This window comes from Vigna radiata, chromosome 3 (genome assembly GCF_000741045.1).
Source record: "Vigna radiata var. radiata cultivar VC1973A chromosome 3, Vradiata_ver6, whole genome shotgun sequence".
Classification (NCBI taxonomy): domain Eukaryota; kingdom Viridiplantae; phylum Streptophyta; class Magnoliopsida; order Fabales; family Fabaceae; genus Vigna; species Vigna radiata.
In genome coordinates this window covers 6,657,546-6,682,852 of record NC_028353.1, presented here as the reverse complement: position 1 = coordinate 6,682,852, position 25,307 = coordinate 6,657,546, and the positions used below count along the sequence as shown (strand labels likewise).

The window sequence follows — 25,307 nt, the reverse complement described above, 5'->3', positions numbered from 1 at the left end:
AATAATGAAGAGTTATACAATTTGGACTTGGCATAAGAAGTACTACACAAACCTACACGTCAAAAGGAACAAATTATGTGCACGAATGAATGAGTGATCATTTAGAGGACATGGTACACAATGTTGGTGAAGAAAGTTTTGGAAGAGCTGATTTATATGATTATTTTAAGAATGATTTAGAGGAAGAGTTGTATCCAGGATGCATCAACTTTACACGGCTATTGTCGACTGTGAAATTGTTTAATTTAAAAGCAAATAATGGATAGACAGATAAAAGTTTCACATAATTATTGTAATTGTTGAAGGGAATGCTTATAGAAAATAACATGTTACCTAGCACAATTACGAGGCAAAGAAATTTCTATGTCCAATGAGTTTGGAATACGAAAAGATATATGCATGCTCCAATGATTGTGCATTGCACAGAAGTGAGTATGTTTCACCGAAAATGTGTCCAACATGTGAAAAATCACACTTTAAGAAGAAAGTTTATGGAAATAATGGTAATGAAGACAATGATGGACCACATGCTAAGGTGATGTGGTACTTGCCTATAATACCTAGGTTAAAATTATTGTTTTCTATTAAAGAAGATGCAAGAACCTTAAACAAGACGTTAATGGAAGAAAGTGTGATAATCTTCTTCGACACCCAGTTGATTCACCACAATGGAAGAAGATCGATGAAACATTTATAAAATATGGTGCATAACCAAGAAACTTAAGACTTGCAATTTACTACCGATGGTATAAATCTTATTAGAACTTAAGTAGCAAACATAGTTCATCGCCATTATTGTCGATGATTTACAATCTATCTCATTTCTTGTACATGAAGAGAAAATATATAATGTTGTTTATGTTGATATTGGATCCTATACAACTTGAAAATAACATTGATGTATATCTGAAACCATTAATTGATGATTTGAAAATGTTGTGAAAAAAAGACATTAATGTCTTATATTTATATTATGAAGAAAACCGTCTAATATTGTTTTACATCATAAATAATTTCCCAACATACAAAAATTATTATACGTTGCACAAATTAAAGTGAAGAGACCAATATTTATTACTTATTATAGAGTATCAATGCATTTGCCACTTTTCATTAACATTTATTATTTTTCATAATTCAATACAGTCTTACAAAAGCATTTTAATGTCTTACACTTTATTATAACAAACACTTAATCAAAACTAAGAGGGTTCGATTTTGTTCTAACCAATTTTAACTAATTTATGATTGTTTATGTCACAATAAATAATAACCAAAAGATTAAAAATCAACGGAGAATAATAATACAAAATGACTAATCATGGAATTGAATAACATGGAATTTAAACAGAGACAAAGAAGAAATTAAGGTGCAAAGAAGAAAGTAAGGTGAGAGTCATGGATGACTCCAGTAGACAGGTGCTTTAGCCTTCTTTCCTATATGGTTCGTTTTTTTCTTTTCTTTCGTTTCTTCATCTATTCATACGAGTTTGGAGCTAAAGGAATAACATCTCACGTGTGACCTCTTGAGACAAACCATAGGCTTGATGGGCAAAGTTTGTGACCAGTGGTTTCATGTTCATTGTCTACAAAACTCATTGGGCTAGGCCCAACTCTCAATGGACCAAAACATATTGGTCATTGGCGGTTGCTCCCCACACCTCTCCAAGTGGGACCTGTACCTCCCCATTAATTTAATTTATTTCAAAAATATTTTACACCTCCCACTATTTTCTTTATTTCAAAAATAACCTACACCTCTCCACTATCCTTAATAATCTTTCTTTTTCTCTCTCTACATTAATGGAACATTTACATGGCTCATTAATGGAACATTTACATTACTTAAATTAAAAATTAGATAAGTTTGATTCAATCTTAATTTTGTAATCAATATATTTTTTTTCTTTTCAAATTACTTAATAAATGGTAAAATTTTGTTCTAAATTTATAGAAAAATGTTTATATAAATGTATCTTTTTTTTTTACATATAATATCTATAATTTTTAACATTATATTATGTTTTAACTCACCGACATGTTTGACTCAAATAACTTGAATAAAATATTTAATTTATTAGATAAATAATATAAAAATATTATTAAATACTTAAAATATATATAAAAAAATATTTGTTAAAGATTTAGAATTTATTTAGTTCTTTCGTCATTATAAAGTTACTATATAATAATAATAATAATATATCATTATTTACTATTAATATTATTATGTTTATTATTTTGTATTTGCATCTAACTTTTAATTTTATAAAATGAAAATGGTAGAAGTACTAATATTGAAGTTTCTTAAGAATTTTATATTTTGTAGTATGTTACAAATTTAAATATGAACCACATGAATGCTCCATTAATGTAGAGAGAGAAAGAGAAAGATTGTTAATGATAGTGGAGAGGTGTAGGGTATTTTTGGAATAAAGAAAATAGTGGGGAGGTGTAGAATATTTTTAAAATAAATTAAATTAATGGGGAGGTACAGGTCCCACTTGAGGAGGTGTAGGGAGCAACACCCGTCATTGGCCTATGTTTTGGTTGAGTGTGAAGTCCTGGTTAAGCAAGAAACATGTTGATTTCACTAGTTTTTTTCTAACTTTTTTCTTTAGTAAATCCTATCAAAAAAATTTTAAAATGTTAAATGTGTCAATCAAAGTATAATTAACATTTTTCAAATATCAAAGTGAAAACTATGAAAATAGGATAAAAAAAAATACTATGCATTGATGTTCATTACACTACAAATGGGTCACAAGTGTACGAAGGGCATATCTAATATATCATTGGTTCTTTTTACTTATTAGTCATGAATAAGCACCAGGCTAACATATCTTTTTAGTATACGAATACATTAACTATAATTCACTTATATACTAAAATTACATCTAAGAATATTTCTCCACATGCGCTTACACACACTTGTAATATCATTAGTGACCGACATCCCTTACACTAGTACAAAAATCATATTTTATGATGTACAAAAACGAACTATAACGTACATAGTTTTGTACGTTATAATAGGTCTACATATTTTATGACGTAGCAAAAATATACGTTATTTGAACATATTATAATACTTAAAACCTATCAATCACTTTTATAGTTCTTTGTCTCTGTGCACCATACAATTTTTTTTATCTTCTGTTGTCCAAGAATATTTAATATTCTCTACATTTTAACCTGAGTAAAAAGGTCAAAATAATAATTTAAAGAAAGTTACTTTAGCTTAGGAGAGTGCTTCGGTGTTTGTAGTTGTATTCTGACAAATGATTTTCTTGAGTGATCTTTATCTTAACAACCTGTAATTTTTTAAGGTTAGTTTGAGATTTTTGTTTAATGACTATTTTCTTTAATATAGGGAGCTGTTGGTCATTCTCAGCAATTGGTCCTGTGGAAGGAATTAATAAGATAGTGACTGGCGAACTGATTTCATTATTAGAACGATTTTGATACAGGATATAACATGAGATGCAATGGAGGAGGACTTATGGACTATGCATTTGAGTTCATCATCAACCATGGAGGCATCGATTCCGAGGAGGATTACCCTTACCGTGATGTTGACGGTACATGTGACCAGTATAGGGTTAGTAACTTGGTCCTGATCTTTTAAGAAAATAATTGCTTCTAAAACATAGTTATCAATCAAATTCTTATGTTCCTTTGTTTTGTTTGTTTATTTTGCTAATGTGCAGAAAAATGCCAAAGTTGTTTCTATTGATTCTTATGAAGATGTTAATTCCTATGATGAGTTAGCATTGAAAAAGGCCGTTGCAAATCAGCCCGTTAGCGTTCCTATTGAAGGAGGAGGAAGGGAATTTCAACTTTACTCATCTGTAAGTTTCCAATCTGATTTTATTCAATCTGATTTTATTCATGACCTGGGAAAAGAATGTGTGCCTATTGCATAGAAAGAAGTAAAATGGGAAGATCCAAAGTCTAAGTGAAAAACATGTGGTTTATTTTTTGCTTTTGATTAGAACATAAAAACTTCCACTCTCTCCCTGTTCAATTTTAAACAAAATTGGTTTTGCAATGTTGACATAATTTTTTAATCAGTATATTTCATATTTGTCAGGGTGTCTTCAGCGGAAGATGTGGAACAGATCTAGATCATGGTGTTGTGGCTGTTGGATATGGTACAGAAAACGGTCATGATTATCGGATTGTGAGGAATTCATGGGGTGCTGATTGGGGAGAGGGAGCATACATCAGAATGGAAAGAAATCTGGGTAACAGCAGATCAGGAAAGTGTGGAATTGCTCAGTCCATTTTTTTTATATGAATATTGGAAAAAATTGTGAGTAAAATTATTTATGTTCACATTCATTAGAGTTATTTCTTTTAGAAACAATGTCATAATATATTCAGATAACGTAAACTTTTGCTACGTCATAAAATATGTAGACCTATTATAACGTACAAAACTATGTACATCATATTTCGTTTTTGTACGTCATAAAATATGATTTTTGTACTATCAAATTCTTATGTTCCTTTGTTTTGTTTGTTTATTTTGCTAATGTGCAGAAAAATGCCAAAGTTGTTTCTATTGATTCTTATGAAGATGTTAATTCCTATGATGAGTTAGCATTGAAAAAGGCCGTTGCAAATCAGCCCGTTAGCGTTCCTATTGAAGGAGGAGAAAGGAAATTTCAACTTTACTCATATGTAAGTTTCTAATCTGATTTTATTCATGACCTGGGAAAAGAAGGTGTGGCTATTGCATAGAAAGAAGTAGAATGGGAAGATCCAAAGTCTAAGTGAAAAACATGTGGTTTATTTTTTTGCTTTTGATAAACTTCCACTCTCTCCCTATTCAATTTTAAACAAAGTTGGTTTTATAATGTTGACATAATTTTTTAATCAGTATATTTCATATTTGTTAGGGTGTCTTCAACGGAAGATGTGGAACAGATCTAGATCATGGTGTTGTGGTTGTTGGATATGGTACAGAAAACGGTCATGATTATTGGATTGTGAGGAATTCATGGGGTGCTGATTGGGGAGAGAGAGGATACATCAGAATGGAAAGAAATCTGGGTAACAGCAGATCAGGAAAGTGTGGAATTGCTCAGTCCATTTTTTTATATGAATATTGGAAAAAATTGTGAGTAAAATTATTTACGTTCATATTCATTAGAGTTATTTCTTTTAGAAACAGTGTCATAATATGTTCAGATAACGTAAACTTTTGCTACGTCATAAAATATGTAGACCTATTATAACGTACAAAACTATGTACGTCATATTTTATTTTTGTACGTCATAAAATATGATTTTTGTACTAGTGTTATTTACACATATCCATATTAATTTAATCATATAATTATCTCAACTATTAAAATATAAAAACAAAACAACAAAATAAACATTTAAAATTGTTGATTGAGTGGAATAATATCATTTAAACAAAAATAAAGTTTACACAAGTTCAAGCTCATTGCTTCAATTCTAGTTCCATATAAGTGAAAATCAACAACAAATAAATTCATATAAGTGAAAATCAACAACAAATAAATATTATACTTGTTTTTATTTTACTTGAGAATATACTGAATGAAAATACAAAAAGAATTAAATTTTTCAATGACCAAAATTAGTATTTTCCAAGTATATATGATAATTGTCATTATTATTACTTTTGTTTTGTTTGTTTTAAACTTTTATTTATATTTTTATTATTCGTTTTGCCAGGGTGAAATAGGTTTTTAATGTCTAAGTATTTGGTATAGATAGAAAAAAAATGTCTGACATAAAAATGATAGATGATATTTTTTTATAAATGAAATGAATAATTCAACGTCGGATCGCTTACATATATAATTGACGTCATTTTTATTTTGGATCCCGATATTTTAATAATTTTTTAATAATAATATTATTATTTTATTAATATGTTTGAATTATTTTTTAAAAAATATTTAAAATAGACTAATTACAATTACTTGTAAAAAGTTGTTAAAAAAAGTTTAGAAGTGGATTTTATGAGGTGCTGAGGTGAGGTCACATATTTTTAAACCATAACATATATGATGTCAAAAAATCTAACACCAATGTCATATCGGATTTAGATGTTTGTTCAAGAGAATGATATTTAATTGTTTTTAAACATCTAAAAAGTCAGTAGAAAAACTGTTCTCCAAAAATTTATGGTCGAAAAATCAAAGTATCGATAACGCATTAAATCATTAAAAAACTGTTCCTAAAAATACCTTTCCTAAAAACCCAAATGACTGATATAATTTCCTATTACCAATCTTCGCACTATTTTTTTTCTCACCAGATCCAAAAAATTTAATAGCTTTTTTCTTTTTTAGAAAAAAAATATCTTGTGATTTTTGCATGCATTTTTTCTGTTTCCGTTATTTTTATTAGTCATTGTTTAACTAAGTTAATAATGGGAAAGATTAAAACAAGAAAAGATAAAGAAAACAAAACATGAGAAGCATTCATTCTGAACAAGTTAGGTTTGTATTCTGATGGAGTGTCATTTATAATTCATTGATATAATATAATACAGTTTTTTAAAAGTTTTCCATGATCCAAGAAGCTCAAGATCCAACCAATAACAATTAATATCGACCTCTCATTAGTACTATCGTGAAAGAGACATTCTTTGTTCAGAAAATGCAAAATCAAATAAATCCCATGTGCTCCTTTCTTAAAGAACAGTCGAATAATTAGCGTACTGTGCTTTTTAGGTTGACATAACTTACAACTTTGAACTGCAATATTGACGGAAGAAAATGATTTATGTTAAAAGAAAGAAGAAGCGTGCACAACTCCTCCATCAGAGCTATTAACATTACTCAGCGCACGAGGGAACTGAACAATGATTAGTAGGACTGCTTAAAAAAACAGTAGTATCAAGTGATTTCGTTTTTCTTCATTGTTGAAGATGCATATGAGAGAACTTATATTACGTTGATTCGAGCGAAACAATATGTTCAGCAAGGATTTGAGTTCTGTAAATGAAAACAAAAACAAAAACTGATTAGGAAAAATAATCACTCAGGTTTTCTGATAATCATATTACGTACGTACTAATTATAACATAATTAGCAAAAATGAAATGTATATGTGTGAGTAAAGTAGAAAGTTTTAAGGGATGGGGGAAAGATTGAGGTTGGGATGTTAAGCTTTTGTTGTGGGATCTGCTTCTAATATATGTGAGTTGATGATTGCTGAAAGAAGAAACCTGAAATTATTCTACCGAGGGTTTTGCTTCCGCTATCACTCATCTCCACCAATGTAAACATCCCACGTAGGGTTAACACCGACACCATGCATTAGCCCACGGAGCAGTGACACCACCTGGCCTAACTTCCCCCATGCATGTTCATGTGCATGGCCGCATATACAATTCCAAGATCATATCCAAAGGCCACTCTCACGTGCATTATTATAAAACAAACTTCACCTTTACACTCAACGTGCTTTATAGGAGTTCAAACCCTCACCATCACTCATAATCTTCATATAATCAATTCAAGTCTTCCTCCTCTCTCTCTCTCTCTCACCACACACAAGTCTACAAACAAACCATAGAGAGAGAGGGATATGCATTGCTTCTGAGTGGTGATGGAGAGAGGGTGGAAGGCTAACAGTGTTGAGATTTCACCAAATTGTCCCAGGTGTGGTTCTTCCAACACCAAGTTCTGCTATTACAATAACTACAGTTCAACTCAACCACGGTACTTTTGCAAGGGCTGCAGAAGGTACTGGACCAAAGGAGGATCCCTCCGCAACGTACCAATTGGTGGTGGCTGCCGGAAAAGTAGAAGGGGTAAATATAATAAGGCCCTAAGACACGTCCATGGCCCAGTTGGGCATTCTGATGATTTAAGGCCTTCATCTTCAGTGGTGTCTGATGGGCCAAATATTGATCTTGCGCAAGTCTATGCAAGTTTTCTCAATGTGAAGCCAGATCAAGTGCAAACAGTTTGCTCTCCTTCTCCTGAGTATTCCAGCATAGTTAACACTGATTTTGGACACAGTGCTTTGTCTGAAGAGCACCATGGCCTTACTGGGCGTTTGCATTTTCATGAACAGCCCAGAGAATCCCATTTTGGTGAGGATATCGAAATGTACTTTTGCGGGTTGAACTCTATCCAGAAGCATCAGGAGTGTAGTAGCAGTCATGATACAACAGTTACAAAAACAAATTTTGAGTTGCCTCCATTACCAGGTGAAGTTGCAGAAACCTCACATGGTAATGTGTTGTGGTCCAATTCTGAGATGATGGTAGATCATGCTTTGCAAGCCACACAATGGCCCCTTCTTGGACCAGAAGCTTATGATGCAGACTTCTTAATGGGTAACTGTTGGAGCCACTTCGATTTGCCAAGGGATGCTTCTTTTTCCATGCCTTGATAATATGTATAACATGTGATTCTTTAATACTGCTGCCTTTGTTTGGTTTTCTGCTTATATACAGTTTATGTATAGGTTGAATCAAATCACTAATAATAATATGTAAGCATATTCACCCAAGTAATGATTGATTTACAAACACTTTTCTCAATCTTGATGAATATATATATATATATATATATATCTCAATATCTGCATCCAGTCTAGTTATACTTTAGTATGAATTTCCTATAAAAACAAATAAGGATATTTCTGCAGGATGCAACAACTACTGGCTCCCTCAAACTTAAATTGTAGTATTTTTTTTTCTTTCTTTTAACTATATTTGTGTCATGTTCTTATCTTCAAATATATCTATATAATATTATTCAACTGATAGTAGTTTCAAGTTTAAATTGTAAATATTTAATTGTATTAAATATTCAACAAGAAAGATTTGTTCCTTCTAATTATCTTATTTAATTTAAATATAATTGTTTTATATGAAAACATATATATATATATATATATATATATATATATATATATATTTATGCGACACACATTATAAAATAAAAAAAGTAAAATAATTATAAAGAGTGAATTTTTTGTAGTTTCAAAAAAAGAAAAAAATAAAAAATAAAAAGTAATAATTTTAAATAAGTGTAGCATTTGTGTCTATAAAGTACATTTTTTTTATCTAAAATTGTGATGCAACAATAATTACAATAATTTGACAGAGTTCAATGAATCCTGCCAAAATCAATAATTATATATAAATTTAACAAGCCAAATTTACTGTCCATCTTGCCATTGGATATTGAGCCATAAAAACAGACTTTTGGGATGTTCCACCCACTTTCACATTTGATGCCTCAACCAAGTCTTACATCACATTGTGAACCTCTAGAATTTTTTCCATCTAATTTGAGTATATTATTGTTTTTAAAAATATATTATTGGTTAATATATTGCTAGTTTAAGTTTTATATATTTATTTTGGGTATTAAAAAAGCCATGGAAAAATGATATTTGTATGGTTGTAGGAATATAAAAAAAGAATAAAAGGTCATCTGATAGGCATATTACTTTAAAATTTAGTGCATGTGTTTCCGTTCGTTAAATAATATTGTCAAATAAGATCTAAACCTTTAGAATTTGAAGTTGTATTAATTGTTTTTTCATATGGAAACATATATCATAGGTGGTAAATTTTTAGCGATATCTTTCTAATGTAAAAAAACTGTTTTTCATCCTGCTATATAACCTTACATTTATAATTTTTAAGTTTAAAAAACACGTTATTATTTGATCAAACTAAATCTTAACACTTCAACATCAACAAGGATAAAGATAATTTCTTATTCTCAACAAACAACAGACAAATTCTTTGACTTACATCTTTAAGCACACCAAATGTTTCTATTCACACTCAATGGATCTTTTCTTGAAATAATCAAGACAAAATTTATCAACTAGGCTACAAAATAATACATATATTCAAAAGCTCACTTGCTTGCTCAATAAATTTAAAGTTCGAATATTCCTTCAACTAATAATCTATATATTAAATTTATCCACAAAATAAGAATACTTAACCGTCACACAATATTATTCACCATAAAAAGAAATGTAAGAGAAAGAAACACTTATGCATTAAGAATTTGAATATGAGAATTACCAAAAAAGTGTGTTTTCTCTATGATAATATTCACCCAAAACCACTTAGCTGTTCCATTAATGGTTTTTTCTTCTTCTAGAAACTAAACTCATAACATAAATGAACTACGTTGAAATATTTGTTGCAAAGTTTGACAATGTTGTTCCTTAACACCCTTCTAGCCTTGAATCACTCGCCTTCATTTCTTTGTCTCTTACTTTCTTCTTGAAAATATATATCATGTCGGTTACCAAATTCAATGCCATGATCTCTGGTCTATTATTCCAGTTTGGTAGTTCATATATCAGTGAGTTGTCATCAGCAAGAAATTCACTCGTTCTTTTGAAGGAAACCTACTTTTTCCTTCATTCAGAATCAAACAAGTCATATCAGTATCAATTTCTTTAACACACACTCTAACCAGGTGAAAAAAACAGTCTAAAAAGTAAATTATTTCTTTGCAACTGAGTAAGATTCTTCACTCAACATCACAAGTTATTAACTTTGATTTGTATTTTGGAAATCTTTGTTTCATTTCTGACTTGGTAATAAAATTTTAACAAAGTCAATGGCATTTTACATATATTTATGAACGAAACGAAAGTTAAAAAGGAAAATAAAGTGACTATTATTAGAGACTAAGTCAAAGCTTTGTTAAATTTGTTGAATAATATAAGAAATGCTAACTTCTGATATCTCGCTGTCATTTCAATCCAGCCACCCTTCCTTTTTAGACTAAACATCTCAGCGTTTTTTTAAACTTATTAAATCGATTTTGATTGTACTACCCTTGTTTTTGTATGTCCCTCTGAAAGTGGCAAGAGCGGTAGGTATGGTTAGATAACTTGTTACTTTGTCCTCATGAGGAGACAAGGAGGTGAAACTAAGTGTGTTGCAGCAATGGAGGATATATATATATACATTAAAACATCCATATATACTAAACATTGTGGTACTGAAAAACACCTTAATTAAGTTGTTTTAAAATAATTTTGACTTAAAGGTTTTACTCTTTTTTAAGAGTAAGATAGGAGGAATTGATGGTTCCATTTAGTGGTGTACAATTAATGTATATATACTTTGTCTCAAATATTTTTCTCCTTATCAAGGGCTAGATCTTTGGGTTGAATATTCATCGTGCTGAGGTTTTATGGGTTTGTTTGCAAAGATATTGAGCAAAAGTAACTTGTAAGCAATTCAGAGGTATTTTATTAGGCTAAAAAGGCCATTATTAATTATATGTGCTCATTAAACATGAATATCATCTTATCACCTTTTGCATATAATAAAAGAGATATAAGATTGAAGTTAAAAAGAAAAATAAGACAAGTTGTGGGTTTAATTCTCCCACTAACATTTTAGAGATATAAAAGTGGTTAAATATGATGGAAAAGTGTTAAAGTTTCTAGATTCAACTCTTCCACTAATATGTTAAAAATATAAAATTGGTTTAGTAATTTTGAGAATGGAAATGGATAAACCTTATTCATATAAATTAAAACATATTTTGTAATAATAATTCTATAATGCTCTTTCTTATAAAAAAAATTTAAGAAAGGTTAGAATTGAAAATCATACAATAATTTCTTTTAATGGAAATACACTCCCAAATAATAAAAACACAATAAATCTAATGAGATTTATATAATGCGTTAAATTAAATTTTTATTTACATAATAATTTTATATTTTTTAATATTTATGTAATATGAAAATTGGATGTATATCCAGTTAAAAATAAAAAAATAAAAAAAAAAAAAGTAAACGAGATGTTGTAATCTTAACAATTATCTTTTTAAAGTATTTAGGTTGCTATAGTGGGGGAATTCTAGAAAATCTCAGTCTTGTGATGAAAATAGTAAAATATAATATAAGATATTTATTTTCGGAGACAACTATCTCTATTAAGTCGATTTTGATTGAACTACCCTCGTTTTTTTATGTCCCTCTGAAGGTGGTAAAAGAAAAAGAGATAGGAAATGCAATCAGATAATGGCAAAGATATACTGTATGAGGACACAATATTCAAATAAAAGAAAATATAAAGTGTGCTAATAATAAAGAATGTAAGATTCTATTGTCAAAGTAAAAATGTAGTATAGTCAATAAAAATAAAGAATTTCGGAGGAAGATACTACAATTCAAATACAAAGGAGAAAAAGTTTATGCAAGTCTTGTTATTTATATGTAATAGAGACAAATTTAATTAAGAATCCATCAACACCAAGAGAGTCATAGACTCATATTTTAAGACCAGTTTCAATATTATTATTTTCACATTAATTTTTTTTTCTCAAGTAGCCTTCAGTTGACAGAACCCATGATAAATCTTTTACTACAATCAATTATCAATATTGTTCACTTTACATTACAAAAATACGAATAATACTCTAACCATTATTAGCAATGCCTGTGACTGCAGCATAATTATGTTAAAGTCGATTACTTATTCAAATTAACTAATTCGATTGACTTTGAGCTTGAATGTCCCAAATAAAATGGTAGATTCTTAAAAGAAATATGTGATTAAAAATATGACGATAAAATACATAAAAAATAATTAGATTATATAATAATATATGGTAATAGATGTAATAAAATTTCATTAAGAAAAAAAAAAGGCGAAGAAAAGAGAATAGTTTGTGTAACTAAATATTAGGTGTAATTTTGCGTTAAAGAATAAGAAGTTTTGACAATAAAAGGGTCAGAAGAAGGGTACTGAGTAATGGTGTATAAAAAGAATTTATTATTTCCAACCAACCCAACTTGCAGCTGTTCATTGATCAATGGCCGAAACCAGCTAATAGTGATGGTCTTTGGTTCTGCATTATTGGTCAGAAAATGATATTCAAATATATACGTTCTTCTTTCACGTTCACCGATATATTGACCTATAATGAACACAATCTCACTCTTGGAATTTAATACTAAAAATTCATGAACCACATATTCTTATGTAACGAGGTGGCCACAACCCCACCACAGTGTCGTTTTTTGAGAGAAATCGAAGGTTTTCAATGTCTGAAAGTTTGGACAATCAAACAAACTAAATTAAAGAGCAACCACCATTCAAGCTGTGTGCAGCACATGACTCTACAAAATTAATAAGCTATTACAAATTCATAGATTCACCTTCTGAAAAAAGAAACTGCTTACATGCATAATAGATTTTATCTCATCATGCATTGTATTTTTTTTTACAATGATATTGGTAATGACATATCTAGTCTTAATTATTCAGAGAGATTTAGAAGTGGCAATGACATATATAGTCTTAATTATCAAAATTAAAAAAAAAGAATAATTTAATTATCAGTATCCCAAGATTGGTAATCATATTACATTCATTCTTAAATATGACATTGGTAATTAATTCACACTTAGTAAGAAAGAATGTAGTCAATAACATATATAAAGTTTTATAATTGTAATATATCTTTCAAAAATTACAATTAAATAATTAAGCAAGAGAGAGATAAATAGTAGTTAAAATTTAATTTATAAAGTAATTTCTTGAATTCTATAATGAGATAAGGAGACACAATTTATAAGTAATTGTAAACTAAAATAATTAAGGATATTTGGGACAGAAAATAACTGATACCAGAAATAATTAGAAAAGAATTAAGAATATATGTTTTGCTGGGAAAATTATCCTCGTAATAAAAATACGAAACTTTAAACTTAATTAGAAAGGAATATTACGAACTGGTTTGACTAATTCATTAGCATTGGTTTGACGATTTATTTATTTATCATTAATTTTTGAACGTCGAAAGGATTCTTCTGTCTAACTTTTTGGTCAACATATATAGATGAAGAAGTTTAAAGTTTAAAAGTACATTAGGTTTTAACGTTTAAAAGAACAAGGTAGTTTCTGTAGCTTGGTCTATATATATATATATATATAGATATGAGTTTGAACAGCATGCACATTCACAACTATGTAATCCTAGATACCTCATTTTCTAGAAGTACATACATATATCACGATTCATTTGTTGAAGAAACCGAAACTTTTCATTAAAATAAAAATAAAAATAAATACAACTCATTTGCACCAAACATCTTGAAAGTTTCAAAATAAATCAAATTTCGCGATCTTTGCGAAGTATTTTCAAGTGCGTGTCATCACAACATAATTATTCCTGACAATGCACCACTCTTTGAATAAGTTTTCATGCAAAATTAATTTTTCATAAAGCATAAGTATACTTTATGATGAGCTGAACTTTTTCCAGTGTAGAATGCATTTCTATAAGGATATAAATCACGAGGAGAAAAATATTTTATTGAAAAGACGAAGCTAAAGAAACGTTCAAATTATTAAATCATGCATGGATATATGATATTATAAAAAATATGGGGTAGGTTATTGTATATTTGGGATTGGTGATAAAGATTATTCCTTTATACTTTATAATAAAAAATAATAGTTTCCCAATCAAATGTAAATTGTGTGAGTATTTAAAGTTCTTTCTTTTGCTTTATTCAATGTACTGAGTTGCGCACGTCTTAGCCATGAGAACCGTTTCAATATTAACATAATGGAAGAAATTTAGTATTAAACAAATTTCCTCGTTACAGGACAATTAATTAATGCTATCCAAATTAGAATAAAATAGTTGCTTATTAAAAGTGAATTACTCTTACTTGGAAAGAAATTACTCCTACTTGAATATAATGATGGAGCATAAAGGATCAAAACTGGTAAAAACTGTGTTTGGAGAGGAAGTTGTATCTATGCATGTTAGTGAAGAACAATATTTTTATACTAGGTAGAAAAAATTTGATATTCTGGTTCGAAAACTATTATAGAAAGTTCTTTTTTTCTTTATTAGTTTTGAAAGCGGTATAAAAGGTCTTTTTTTCTATACACGTCTCACCAATGATCACCACCGCAGCTTTTCAACGTTCTTCCACTACAACACCATGCAACCACGATGCATTCATCAACAACCACTGCAAGTGCAGATCTTTATGTCAGTCACCTTCACCACATAATTAACGATGAACCAAAACCACCATTGCAAGTGAACACAAAAGCTGTTGCGACCACCAAAATAGGTTTTTTCATCCATAAATATAGGTTTGAGTGAACGGAAAGAAATCCATATGAGAAAACATCATTAATTCTCCAAAATCTAAAATGATTAAAAAATAGATTTGGAAGAGAATGTAGAGAGAAGAGATGATTAAGAGCTGAAAAGATATTGTTTTGAACTCAGAATAGAAGATTCTACCTCAGTCATTTCTCTTTGTCATCTTGTTCTGTAATTCACATAATTATGCCGCCAAGAGTGATTAAACCTCTTTTGTATTTAGATTGAACGTAATCTAACTGCTTATAATTTATATATTTTATATCATTTTGTTCATTGAGATTGGAAAACAAATCTTGAGTTGAATCAAATAAAATCTCTAATAATTCTTAATAATAAGGATAAATTTAAAATTATTATAGTTGAATAAATTTTGAAAGTAAGAAAGAAGTTTGTTCGTATGATTTGGGAAATCAATTTGGTTTAGAAGAATATTTAAACTTACAATAATATTGAGTAATTGAATAAAAATATACTGTGAGGGGTGTAGAAGAATTGAATAGTCAAATTTCAATCTCAATACTTTTATTAGTGTATTACCTTAATTTTATTAGCTCTTACTTTTAAGCTAATTTCATATAAATTTTATTGAACTGTTACTCTTTGTAAATTTTTAATGCAGGTTTAAAAATATATTATGACAATTAATAGGTGATTTTTTTTAATTTTTTTTAATGATTTATGCACTTAGAGAGAGGGAGAGAGAGAGGGATGAACTAGAGAGAGAGAGAGAGAGAGAGAGAGGGATGAACTAAAAAATCTGGAACAAAATCGTTATGAATGAATGTGTATGATTGATTAACCCTTTCTGAGTCAGTGTAGCAAAAACAAAAATTCATTGCACAATTGTGAGGAAACACAAAGGAAAACCTAATATGCTAATATGTATAACTTGAACCTAACTGTGTTGTGTCTGTACATAAAAAATTCTAAAAGAGGTATATATGTTTCAAAATTCTGTATCAATGGTTTCACGCATAAGCCGGGTATGAAGAAAGCAAATTGTTGGGTATGCATGGAGTATTCTTCCACGCCCGAGCATGCAACTTGAGTATCTCTCTTGCCTTTTCCTTCGCCTTGTTTCCGCTATCCACCTGAAGCACCAAGCACAGTTTCGCCGCCACACCCAGTTTCAGCATCTCTTGAACAACATGTGGAGTCGCAGAGAACTTGGACACAGAAAGAAGAATCCTAACAGCCCTATCATTTGCCAATGTCGAAACTCTTAGAATCTTCTTTGAAACAATGGCAAGACCTGCTCCGTGACTCAATAGTTCTGCTCTTCCCTCCGCACACTGGCACAGTATCTCCAACAGCACCAGCATCATCTCGCAAGGCTTTCTATCCTTGCAATCCAGAAGAAGCTCTATCAAAACAGGAACTGCTCCTGCTTCCACGGCCTTCACCCTGTTCCTCCCCCAAGGAGAGAATTGGATTAAGGTTTGAAGGATATCCTTTGATGTCTTCGTTGAAATCTGATCCCTCAAGACTTGTACTAGTTCCACGAAAATTTCTTGTCTTAGATGCAACAGTTGCACTGGATCAGCCACTTCAGACATAGATTTCAACAAGAAAACTGCATAAGCGCGTGATTCAAAGAACCCTTTCTGCATCACTCTCGTCAAAGACTCAATAAAATCTCCGTTTCTGAAGCCAAGAAGAGTCTTCAACCCTTGTTCAGTTAAATCAAGCGTGTGAAGCAGGCTCAATGCTTCATCGCTTGCAGTTGTTTTCAACTCGAATCCAGATCCATCACTTGGGTCAGCCCCATTTGAAGAATCGTTGCTATTGCTGTTGTTGTTCATTACAATGGATGCCAGGAATTCAACGGCACCCGCAGCCTCCATGCATCGCTTATTTGTCTCGCTTCCTGAAGCGATGGATTTGAGTCTTCGGAGGCATACGAGAGGGGAGTGAGAAGCGTCTTTGAGAAGCTTAGTAATCTGTGTCCTGTTAACGGGAGGTTTTGGAGTTGGGATCCTTTCGATGCCGTGAGAAGCGTTCATGGTACACCAGGCTTGGATGAGTCTCCGAAGAGTGTGGTTAGGGGTGAGATCGGTGTAATCCATCAAGGGTTGTTTGGTGACGGGGCATGTGGTATTTTTCTTGGAAAACAGCCACGTTTCGATGCTTTCACGGTCGTAGGTGATGCCCGTTGAGACCGTCACCGGATCCTTCATTATTTCTAAGGAAATGGGGCAGACGAAGAAGGAAGGAACATCGATCTCGTTGTCCATGGCGATCTCGTAGAAGAACTATAAAGCTTAACCTTGATTAGATGGGAAAAGCAATCGAAGAAGAAGATGAAGAAGGCTCTGATCTCTGTGAATGGTTTTAGAGCGTTTGAAAGTTTTGGAGTTGAGAAATGAGAGGGGAGTTGTTGGTATATATACAAAGTGGAAGTGCGAAATGTGAGAAGGTCAAAAACACGCAAAAAAGTAGAGCCTCCGTTGAAGAGAGAGAAAGAGCGTGCTATGACTATTCCAAAGATGAAACCTTTGAGATTCACTTTATCCAGTCTTGAACACGGACAAGAGACAAAAACATGAGCAGAAAATACGAGTGAACCATTTAATGCACATGGTGAATTAGCTACTTGCCAGCTTCACCAGTCGTTATCATCAACTTGCTTCTTTTCATCCTTATCCTCACACCACCGATTACACCAATCTTACCGTTTCTTTTTTACGATAACATTTTTACTAATAATTTTATTTAATTATAAATTTTGCTTAAAATTAATTTTACGCATCCCTATTGACTTTCAAAAGTAACAAATCTTCAGATACATTAACTTCGAGTTCAAGCTGAATTCCTCCCACTCCCGACGTAATTTGTAGGGCAAACCCGATAGACACAGTCACGCAGGTTTATTTGATTTAAGGTTGACTGCATTTTATTTTCATAATTTTAATTACACAGGTTTATTATTATTTTTAAGTTGACTTCATTCTACATTGATCAAATTAATTTTAAAACTTTATATATAATTGAGATGCGTATTAAAATTATTCCCATTGCTTAAAAATACGTGGTCAAGAGAACCTTTGTAATATCTTACACATTTTTTAAGTAAAAAATGTAAATTATTTTACGGATGAATAAAATGCAGTGCTACATAAATCAAGTCATCCACCGTGGATCGTTTCTGGGCATCAGATTCATTATTATATTTAATAGTTAGGATGGGTAGGTTTGATTAATTTATTTTTAAATTGTGCATGTAAGTTTGTAAAATAAATGTCCATTAGAAAAATAAAAACTGTAGAAAATGGTTATATCGGTCAGAATTTATGCTGCATGGTGAATCATTGACCTATTAATTTAAGTACAATAACGTATTTTATTTTTTCTATAATGTCGATCTGGCTGCTGGCTGACCGACAAAATAAAGTGTTTGTTCCGCCACAGAACACGTGTAAAGCGTAACTTATAATAGAATAAAAAGAAAAAATTGAAATTTTTATTGTTTGAATTAATAAAAATTAAGACAAAGATACTTTCACGTCAAAAAGTTTTTATATCAATTTTTTTCATTATCGTTTATTTTTTTTTATAAATATAAAAGCTTACTTACCATTTCACGTTTTACCTATTATTAATATGCAATAACTTTTTTTCTATAAATTATTCACTGTTCGGTGACATGGAAATAGCCGTCGGCGTCGTTTCTCATGTGTGTTACTGTTTTCTTCTCTTCCTTTGATCCGGTTTTCTTTAAGTACCAACCTTTGACTAAGTGCATCTCTTTTACTTTTTCTCATTTTAAGACTATGGTAAATTGCATCTTTTTCTTATTATTTGTAAATGTTTTTTTACTTTAAATTGCTAAAGATACAAGGATGTTCTTATGGAAATGAGTGTGTAAAGAATTTTAAAAACTTATAACTTTCAATTTTTAGAGTATTTATCTTTTTTTTTTTTAAAATACTCGTTCTCTTTTAACTAGATTGTAGTTATATTTCCAATTTAGTGCGTGAATAATAAATATAAAATGTATTATTTATATTTATTGTTTTTAGATTTTTATCTATTTGGATATAGATCAATTGTTCCAAATACTTGTTAGCTTCTAAATTATCAAAGTCAATGAATTAATGTGATTAAGTGTTTAGTATTGTGTTATGCCGATCAAATAAAAATAGACGGAATACATAATAATCTAACATATAATCCATTAAAGACGGATCTTATAGAAAATTATTGTCGAGATGAGTATCCAATCATATATACAACACAAGGTAATATTTTAAATTTACTGGAAATGATGAAATACTCATTACATCTTTGTTTAGACCAATTTTTAAAAATTATTTAGCCAAATGATTACATTGAGTTCAAACCGTAATTTTAAAAATTAAGTTACTTAGATTCTACTCTTGTACAATTTAGACGAATTCAACATGCTTTTGTACCTAAAATATACGTATTTAACTGTTTGTTGTAAGAAATTAGTTCCAAAACCAATATGTGTTTCAAAATGAAATAGATTAGGGTTAGATGAAGAAAGAGAGACAGAAAATAAATAGGAAGAAAAAAATAGTATATATAGTCAATGTTGAATGAAAAATAAGAAAAGAGAGATACCAATGTGTTGAGAAACAAGAAGGAAAAAAAAGGAGTAATAATATGGGTTATTTGAAAAAAAAAGGATTACTTTTATTTTTAAAAATCGTCACATTAAAACCTTTTAATTAGTCTTTTAAAATTTATCTAACAGCTTCATCTTATTCTTAATATCAACCGTAACTATAAACCGTAATTTTAATCTGGATATACGACGTAAAATGTAACTATGCTAACATTAAAAGTTCTATCTAGTTATCAAAAGTATAGATTGAACACATCAGTAATTGAAATTTTCATTAAATAGAACTGTCACCACTAAATTTAATCATATGGAACGAATATTGTAAGGCTAAAATTTCGATTATACATATAATCAAATTACTCTTGAAGGTATTTCAAACAGTTACCTCTCATCATCGTTGTTTATTTTGCCATAATTAGAAATTATTCTTTTATTGCAATTATTAGATTACTTAAAAACACAAATTTATATAAAAATGATTAGTTTTGAATTATATCTAGAGTAAGTTTTTTAGATTTTAATTTTTAAGAGTTGAAAATAATCTAAAAGTTTTACATTAAATAAAAATGAAAAGAAAAATAGACTAGTATATAAATAAAAAGATTTATAAATTTATTATTTTAATATTTTAGATTGAAAATAGTGTTTTGTATATAAACAAATTTATAAGTCATTAGTATCTAATATTTCGATGTCTTCTCTTAAGAAAAAATTTATAACTATATTAGAGTGAATATTAATCTAATAATGATTTGAATTATTACGATACAGGTGTCACGTTCATTTGATAAAATTTGAATTGAGAAAAATAAAAATCCTGAATTCAAAAGAATTTAATGTTTTGTTAATGTGCATGAAAAATTATTGTATTGATGAGGTGGTGCTGTTAACCATTGACATTACAAGTTGTGAAAAGTAAACTATTCATATTTCAACTTTAAAAATAGTTGACACGAGCAAAACGTTGGTAAATGAAACTTGTGATGGCGCCCATGACGTGGGTAGTGATAGTCAAAAGACTTGAGAGATGTCGGCTATAAAATTTGTCATTTGCGGACCTACTCTTACTCAATATATATATATATATATATATATATATATATATATATATATATATATTGGTTTCTTAACTCCTGTATGCCTATTTTTTAGTTGTTATATTTTAACAATATGTATCAAATTATAGTAGACAAAAATACCCTCATATATTATGGATTCTAAGTTTTAAAGTCAAACCTATTTAAATAATTTTCTTTCTCAAAACTAAAAAAATAAAAAAGAAACCCGCAAACCCTTACTTACCTCTCTCATTCCTGTCAATTCTTTCTCTTCCATCTCTCTCATCTCAACCTTTTATCTATTATCTCTACTGTAGCCCTAATTAAAACAAATAAAAAGCACTGGCGGTTAAGCAATTTCGTACAAAAAAAAAAATTATAATGAGTTTTCATTTTATAATTTTTGTCTTATCTAATTTTCACAAGCATAATGACATATGAATGAATTGGTAATTCGCTTGGATAAAATCAGAAACACTCACTATTAAACAATTTCTTACAAAAAATGATTTTATAATGAGTTTTCATTTTATAAATTTTGTCTTGTCTAATTTTATCTAATTTTCACAAGCATAATGATATCAAAAGGAATTGGTAATTGGCATGAAGGTTTTTTAAGAGATGACGATTCAACATCTGCAGATGATGAAATTATAAAGATTAGTGAAGATGATGAAATTGAAGAGATCTTGAATGAACCTTTGCTTGAAGGCGAATATGCCAATGACTCAACTCTTTACAAAGGTAAATTGTTTAACGACGAGTATTTCTATTTTTTTCAGTTGAATCTAGCATAGGATCACAGAGGAAATGTTAGAGTAAGAGAAATGAAAGAGAAAGGATTGAGAAGAATGAGAGAGGTGAGTAAGGGTTTGAGTTTTTTTTAGTTTTGAGAATGAAAAATATTCAAATATCCTTGACTTTAAAACTTATAATCCATAATATATGAGAGTATTTTTGTCTACTATAATCTGGTATGTTAAAATGTATCAACTGAATATATATATTTAGAAAAAATTGTCTTAACAACTTTTTTTTTTACAACATATACTTATTAATTTGTGATTGGTTCGATTCAAATATTTTTTTAAAAATAAATTCAAACAAACCAATAAAATAATGACACATGTCTCATTATCAAAATAATTGTTAAAAATAATTGTTAAAATAACAAGATCTTTTTTATAATATATATATATATATATATATATATATATATATAATCCACTGTATATTAAGTTTTATCTTTTTTTTCTATTACAGCGGAATGACTATCTTCTAAAAATATTAGAATGTGAGCAGATTTATAACAAATAATTTTGTTGTCTTATAGATCCAAATTAAATTGTATTCATTATTTAGAAAATTGATTTTAAATTTTTATTATTTTATTCATTCTCTTAAAATATACTTTTAACATTTTAGATTATCTAAGAATGATGTAATATCTGTTTGTGGTGGTAAACATGGAAGAAAAAAAAGGAAATAAAAGTTTCCCTAATAAAAACATCATATTAATTAATAACTAATATTTCTCAATAAAAATATTCATATAATATTAATAAGAATTGAATACTATATCAGATCGTTAAATAACATGTTACCTCGAATTAAAAAAAAAAACACTAAATTTGTTTGGATATATATACACACATTCAATCAAATTATAAGTCAAGAAAAGTAAAATACATTTTTTTTCTTAGAAGGTGGAATTTAAAACTATCAAAATAAATGCGTTCAACTCTCTAATAAAGTCTTAAAATTTTATTTGGATTATTATTGGTTAGTATCATCGCACTATCTTCTTAAAAAAATTGATTAATGGTACACTTAAATTTTAAGTAATTAAATATATTTATTATACAGAAGAATATATATATATATATATATATATATATATATATATATATATATATATGTATGTATGTATGTATAATATAACTTTAGGTAATCTAAATTTATGTCACATAAAAAAACATAACATAAATTGGATATGTAATAATTTGTGACTTAAATTTACGTCATTAAAGATTTAATGTAATAAAGTTATAGGGGTTTGTTAACACGCGTATGCCTATTTTTCAGTTGGTACGTTTTAACAATGTGTATCGTATTATAATAGACAAAAATACCCTCATTTATCATGGATTCTAAGTTTTAAGGTCAAATATATTTAAATAATTTTTATTCTCAAAACTAAAAAAAAAAAACCCAAACCCTTACTCACCTCCTTCATTCCTCTCAACCCTTTCTCTTTCATCTCTCTCACTCCAACATTTCCTCTGTCAACCCTACTGTTGCCCCAATTGAAAAAAAAATAAAATCAGAAACCCTTGTCTAACCCTGATCCACCTTCCTCACTTATCAAATTTGTTTTTCTCTTGTCTCCATACTCTCCCTCAGCCACATACAACAACCCGTGACATCGTAATTTGTTGCTCTTAATTTGTTCGTTCATTTGAAGGATGTGTTATATATTTTCCCTTCTTATTATTATTAAATTTCATTTTTAAATTAAATCATGTAAATAAAACCTTCATAAATCAATTAAATTTTCATACATTATTTACACATCTACACCANATTTCATTATATTTTTAAAGAACAAGATATTTCCCTCTATTGTCCTTTTCGCTTTACACAAAGTGTTTCTTTTTCCTTTCTCTATTGGTATGGGATATACATGATGTAAGATTACAACCTAGAATTGAAAGAATTGTACTCTAGGGAGCTCTTCTATACCTATTTCTTTAATTTCCTTATGTCCCTTTTTTATCACTGAATCAACTTCTACAAGCGTTTAGAATAAACTTTAACCACTATGCAAGATAAAAGCAGTAAAATCATTTTTTACCTTTTAGATTTGGAAAGAGTAACATAAAGTGACAAAGTTTATATTCATTTTACACACAATATTAAATATAAAATGATTATAAAAGAGTAAACTTTTTTAATTTTTAAAAAATATTTCTGATTCAAATTACCACCACCATCTTCAATTGAGTTGAGATAAGAGAAAAAATGTTGGAGTGATGACTGAGAAAATGTTGAGATGAAAGAAAAATATCTCTGATGACAAAGGGTTTTTGATTATTTTTTTTCAATTGGGACAACAGTAGGGATGACAGAGAGAAAATGTTTGAGTGAGAGATATGAGAGAGAAAGGGTTGAGAGGAATGAGGGAGGTGAGTAAAGGTTTGGGGGTTTCTTTTATGTTTTTTTTAGTTTTGAGAATAAAAATTATTTAAATATCCTTGACCTTAAAACTTATAATTCATGATAAATGAGGGTATTTTTGTCTACTATAATTCGGTACACATTGTTAAAACGTACCAACTGAAAAACAGGCGTAAACGTGTTAACAAACCCCTATATATCAGACATTACTAAATCCAATATAAAAAAAATACCATCAATAAAAAAGTTTCAATAAAATAAATATTTATAAATTTATTTTAGTTTAGCGTGATGCATGAATGATTTTGATAAAATGAAATAAGAGTTAGTAAATAGATAAAGAACAAAAGTTGGGTTATTGGAAGAAAATTGAATTTTTCACATTTAAAGATAATTATCCTACAATCTAAATACTCTTAAACTTGTTTAACTAAATCTTCTTCTCAGGTAGTTCAACTTCTTCTGGCCTATATTTAATTTTTCTATTTATCAACTTTTCTTCAACTTTATCACAATCTTTCATTTGAAATGCAACACCTCAAACCGAAACAAATTTAGAAATATTCCTTTCACTGTAATTTTTTTATTATTGGTGGTAGAAATAAATCAAGGTGTGAAGCGAGATTCGATTTTGATTTTAAATATCATGAAAATAAAATTAAAATATATATAAACTTTTTTTTACCAATGTAATGTATTCTTACGATGACAAGTATGACAAACAAATGAGACGTTTATGCAATGTCATTATTGAGTTTTCCAACAAACAATATTCACAAATGAAAATGTAAAAAAAAAAAAAAAACATCAATGATAAAGCAAAGCCGACTTCGTGCAAACATGAATGTTCAAACCACTACTATTTTATTGTTGAGAACAAATCCTAATTCGTAAGAACTTTTTATATGTTTTCATGTAAACGAGGGAGAGAATAGTAAATCTTATATGTATAAAGAAATTTACATTAAATGTTTTATTGTTTGACATAAAACATCATTTACATTGTATATTGTACTGTTTGATGTAAATGATCTGTTTTAGTCAGATATTAAGAAGTCTATCATAAATAATTTTACTTGAAATAAAAGTGTTTTAGTACATTTTAAATTAGAGAATGTAAATGAGTATTTTATATCAGTAAATGTTCATAATCATCTTAACTCACATAAGTTGTATGGATGAAAAAGAAAAGACGTGAGTGAGTGAGAGAAAAAAGAACACGTGGTTTGAAGGTGGAGGGAGAAGATTTTATAATTTTGGAAAAGCATGGAAAAATGTTCCAATCTACTCCTGCAACCCTTTTCTTTTTAGTTATGGCTGCTCTCATTAGACTTGTCAAATAGATTCCTA

At 29.1% G+C, this 25,307-nt stretch overlaps 2 protein-coding genes and 1 pseudogene across 2 annotated transcripts; 2 read left to right on the top strand and 1 right to left on the bottom strand.

Moving 5' to 3' along the window:
- The first annotated feature begins 448 nt into the window (after positions 1–448).
- Positions 449–4,302, top strand: LOC106756945 (annotated as a pseudogene).
- Positions 4,303–7,493: 3,191 nt separating this feature from the next.
- Positions 7,494–8,503, top strand: LOC106756944 (dof zinc finger protein DOF3.5). Its single transcript, XM_014639540.2, has one exon. It carries the CDS (start codon positions 7,600–7,602, stop codon positions 8,389–8,391), a length of 792 nt encoding a protein of 263 aa, XP_014495026.1. The 5' UTR covers positions 7,494–7,599; the 3' UTR covers positions 8,392–8,503.
- A 7,447-nt stretch (positions 8,504–15,950) lies between these two features.
- LOC106756789 (E3 ubiquitin-protein ligase PUB22) lies at positions 15,951–17,539 on the bottom strand. Its single transcript, XM_014639370.2, has one exon. The coding sequence runs from the start codon at positions 17,366–17,368 to the stop codon at positions 16,103–16,105; it is 1,266 nt and encodes a 421-aa protein (XP_014494856.1). The 5' UTR covers positions 17,369–17,539; the 3' UTR covers positions 15,951–16,102.
- Between the last annotated feature and the right edge of the window lie 7,768 nt (positions 17,540–25,307).

Bases quoted from the DNA above. Each gene is read 5' to 3' on its own strand.
- LOC106756944 (XM_014639540.2), top strand. From the start codon at position 7,600: ATGGAGAGAGGGTGGAAGGCTAACAGTGTTGAGATTTCACCAAATTGT.
- LOC106756789 (XM_014639370.2), bottom strand. From the start codon at position 17,368: ATGGACAACGAGATCGATGTTCCTTCCTTCTTCGTCTGCCCCATTTCC.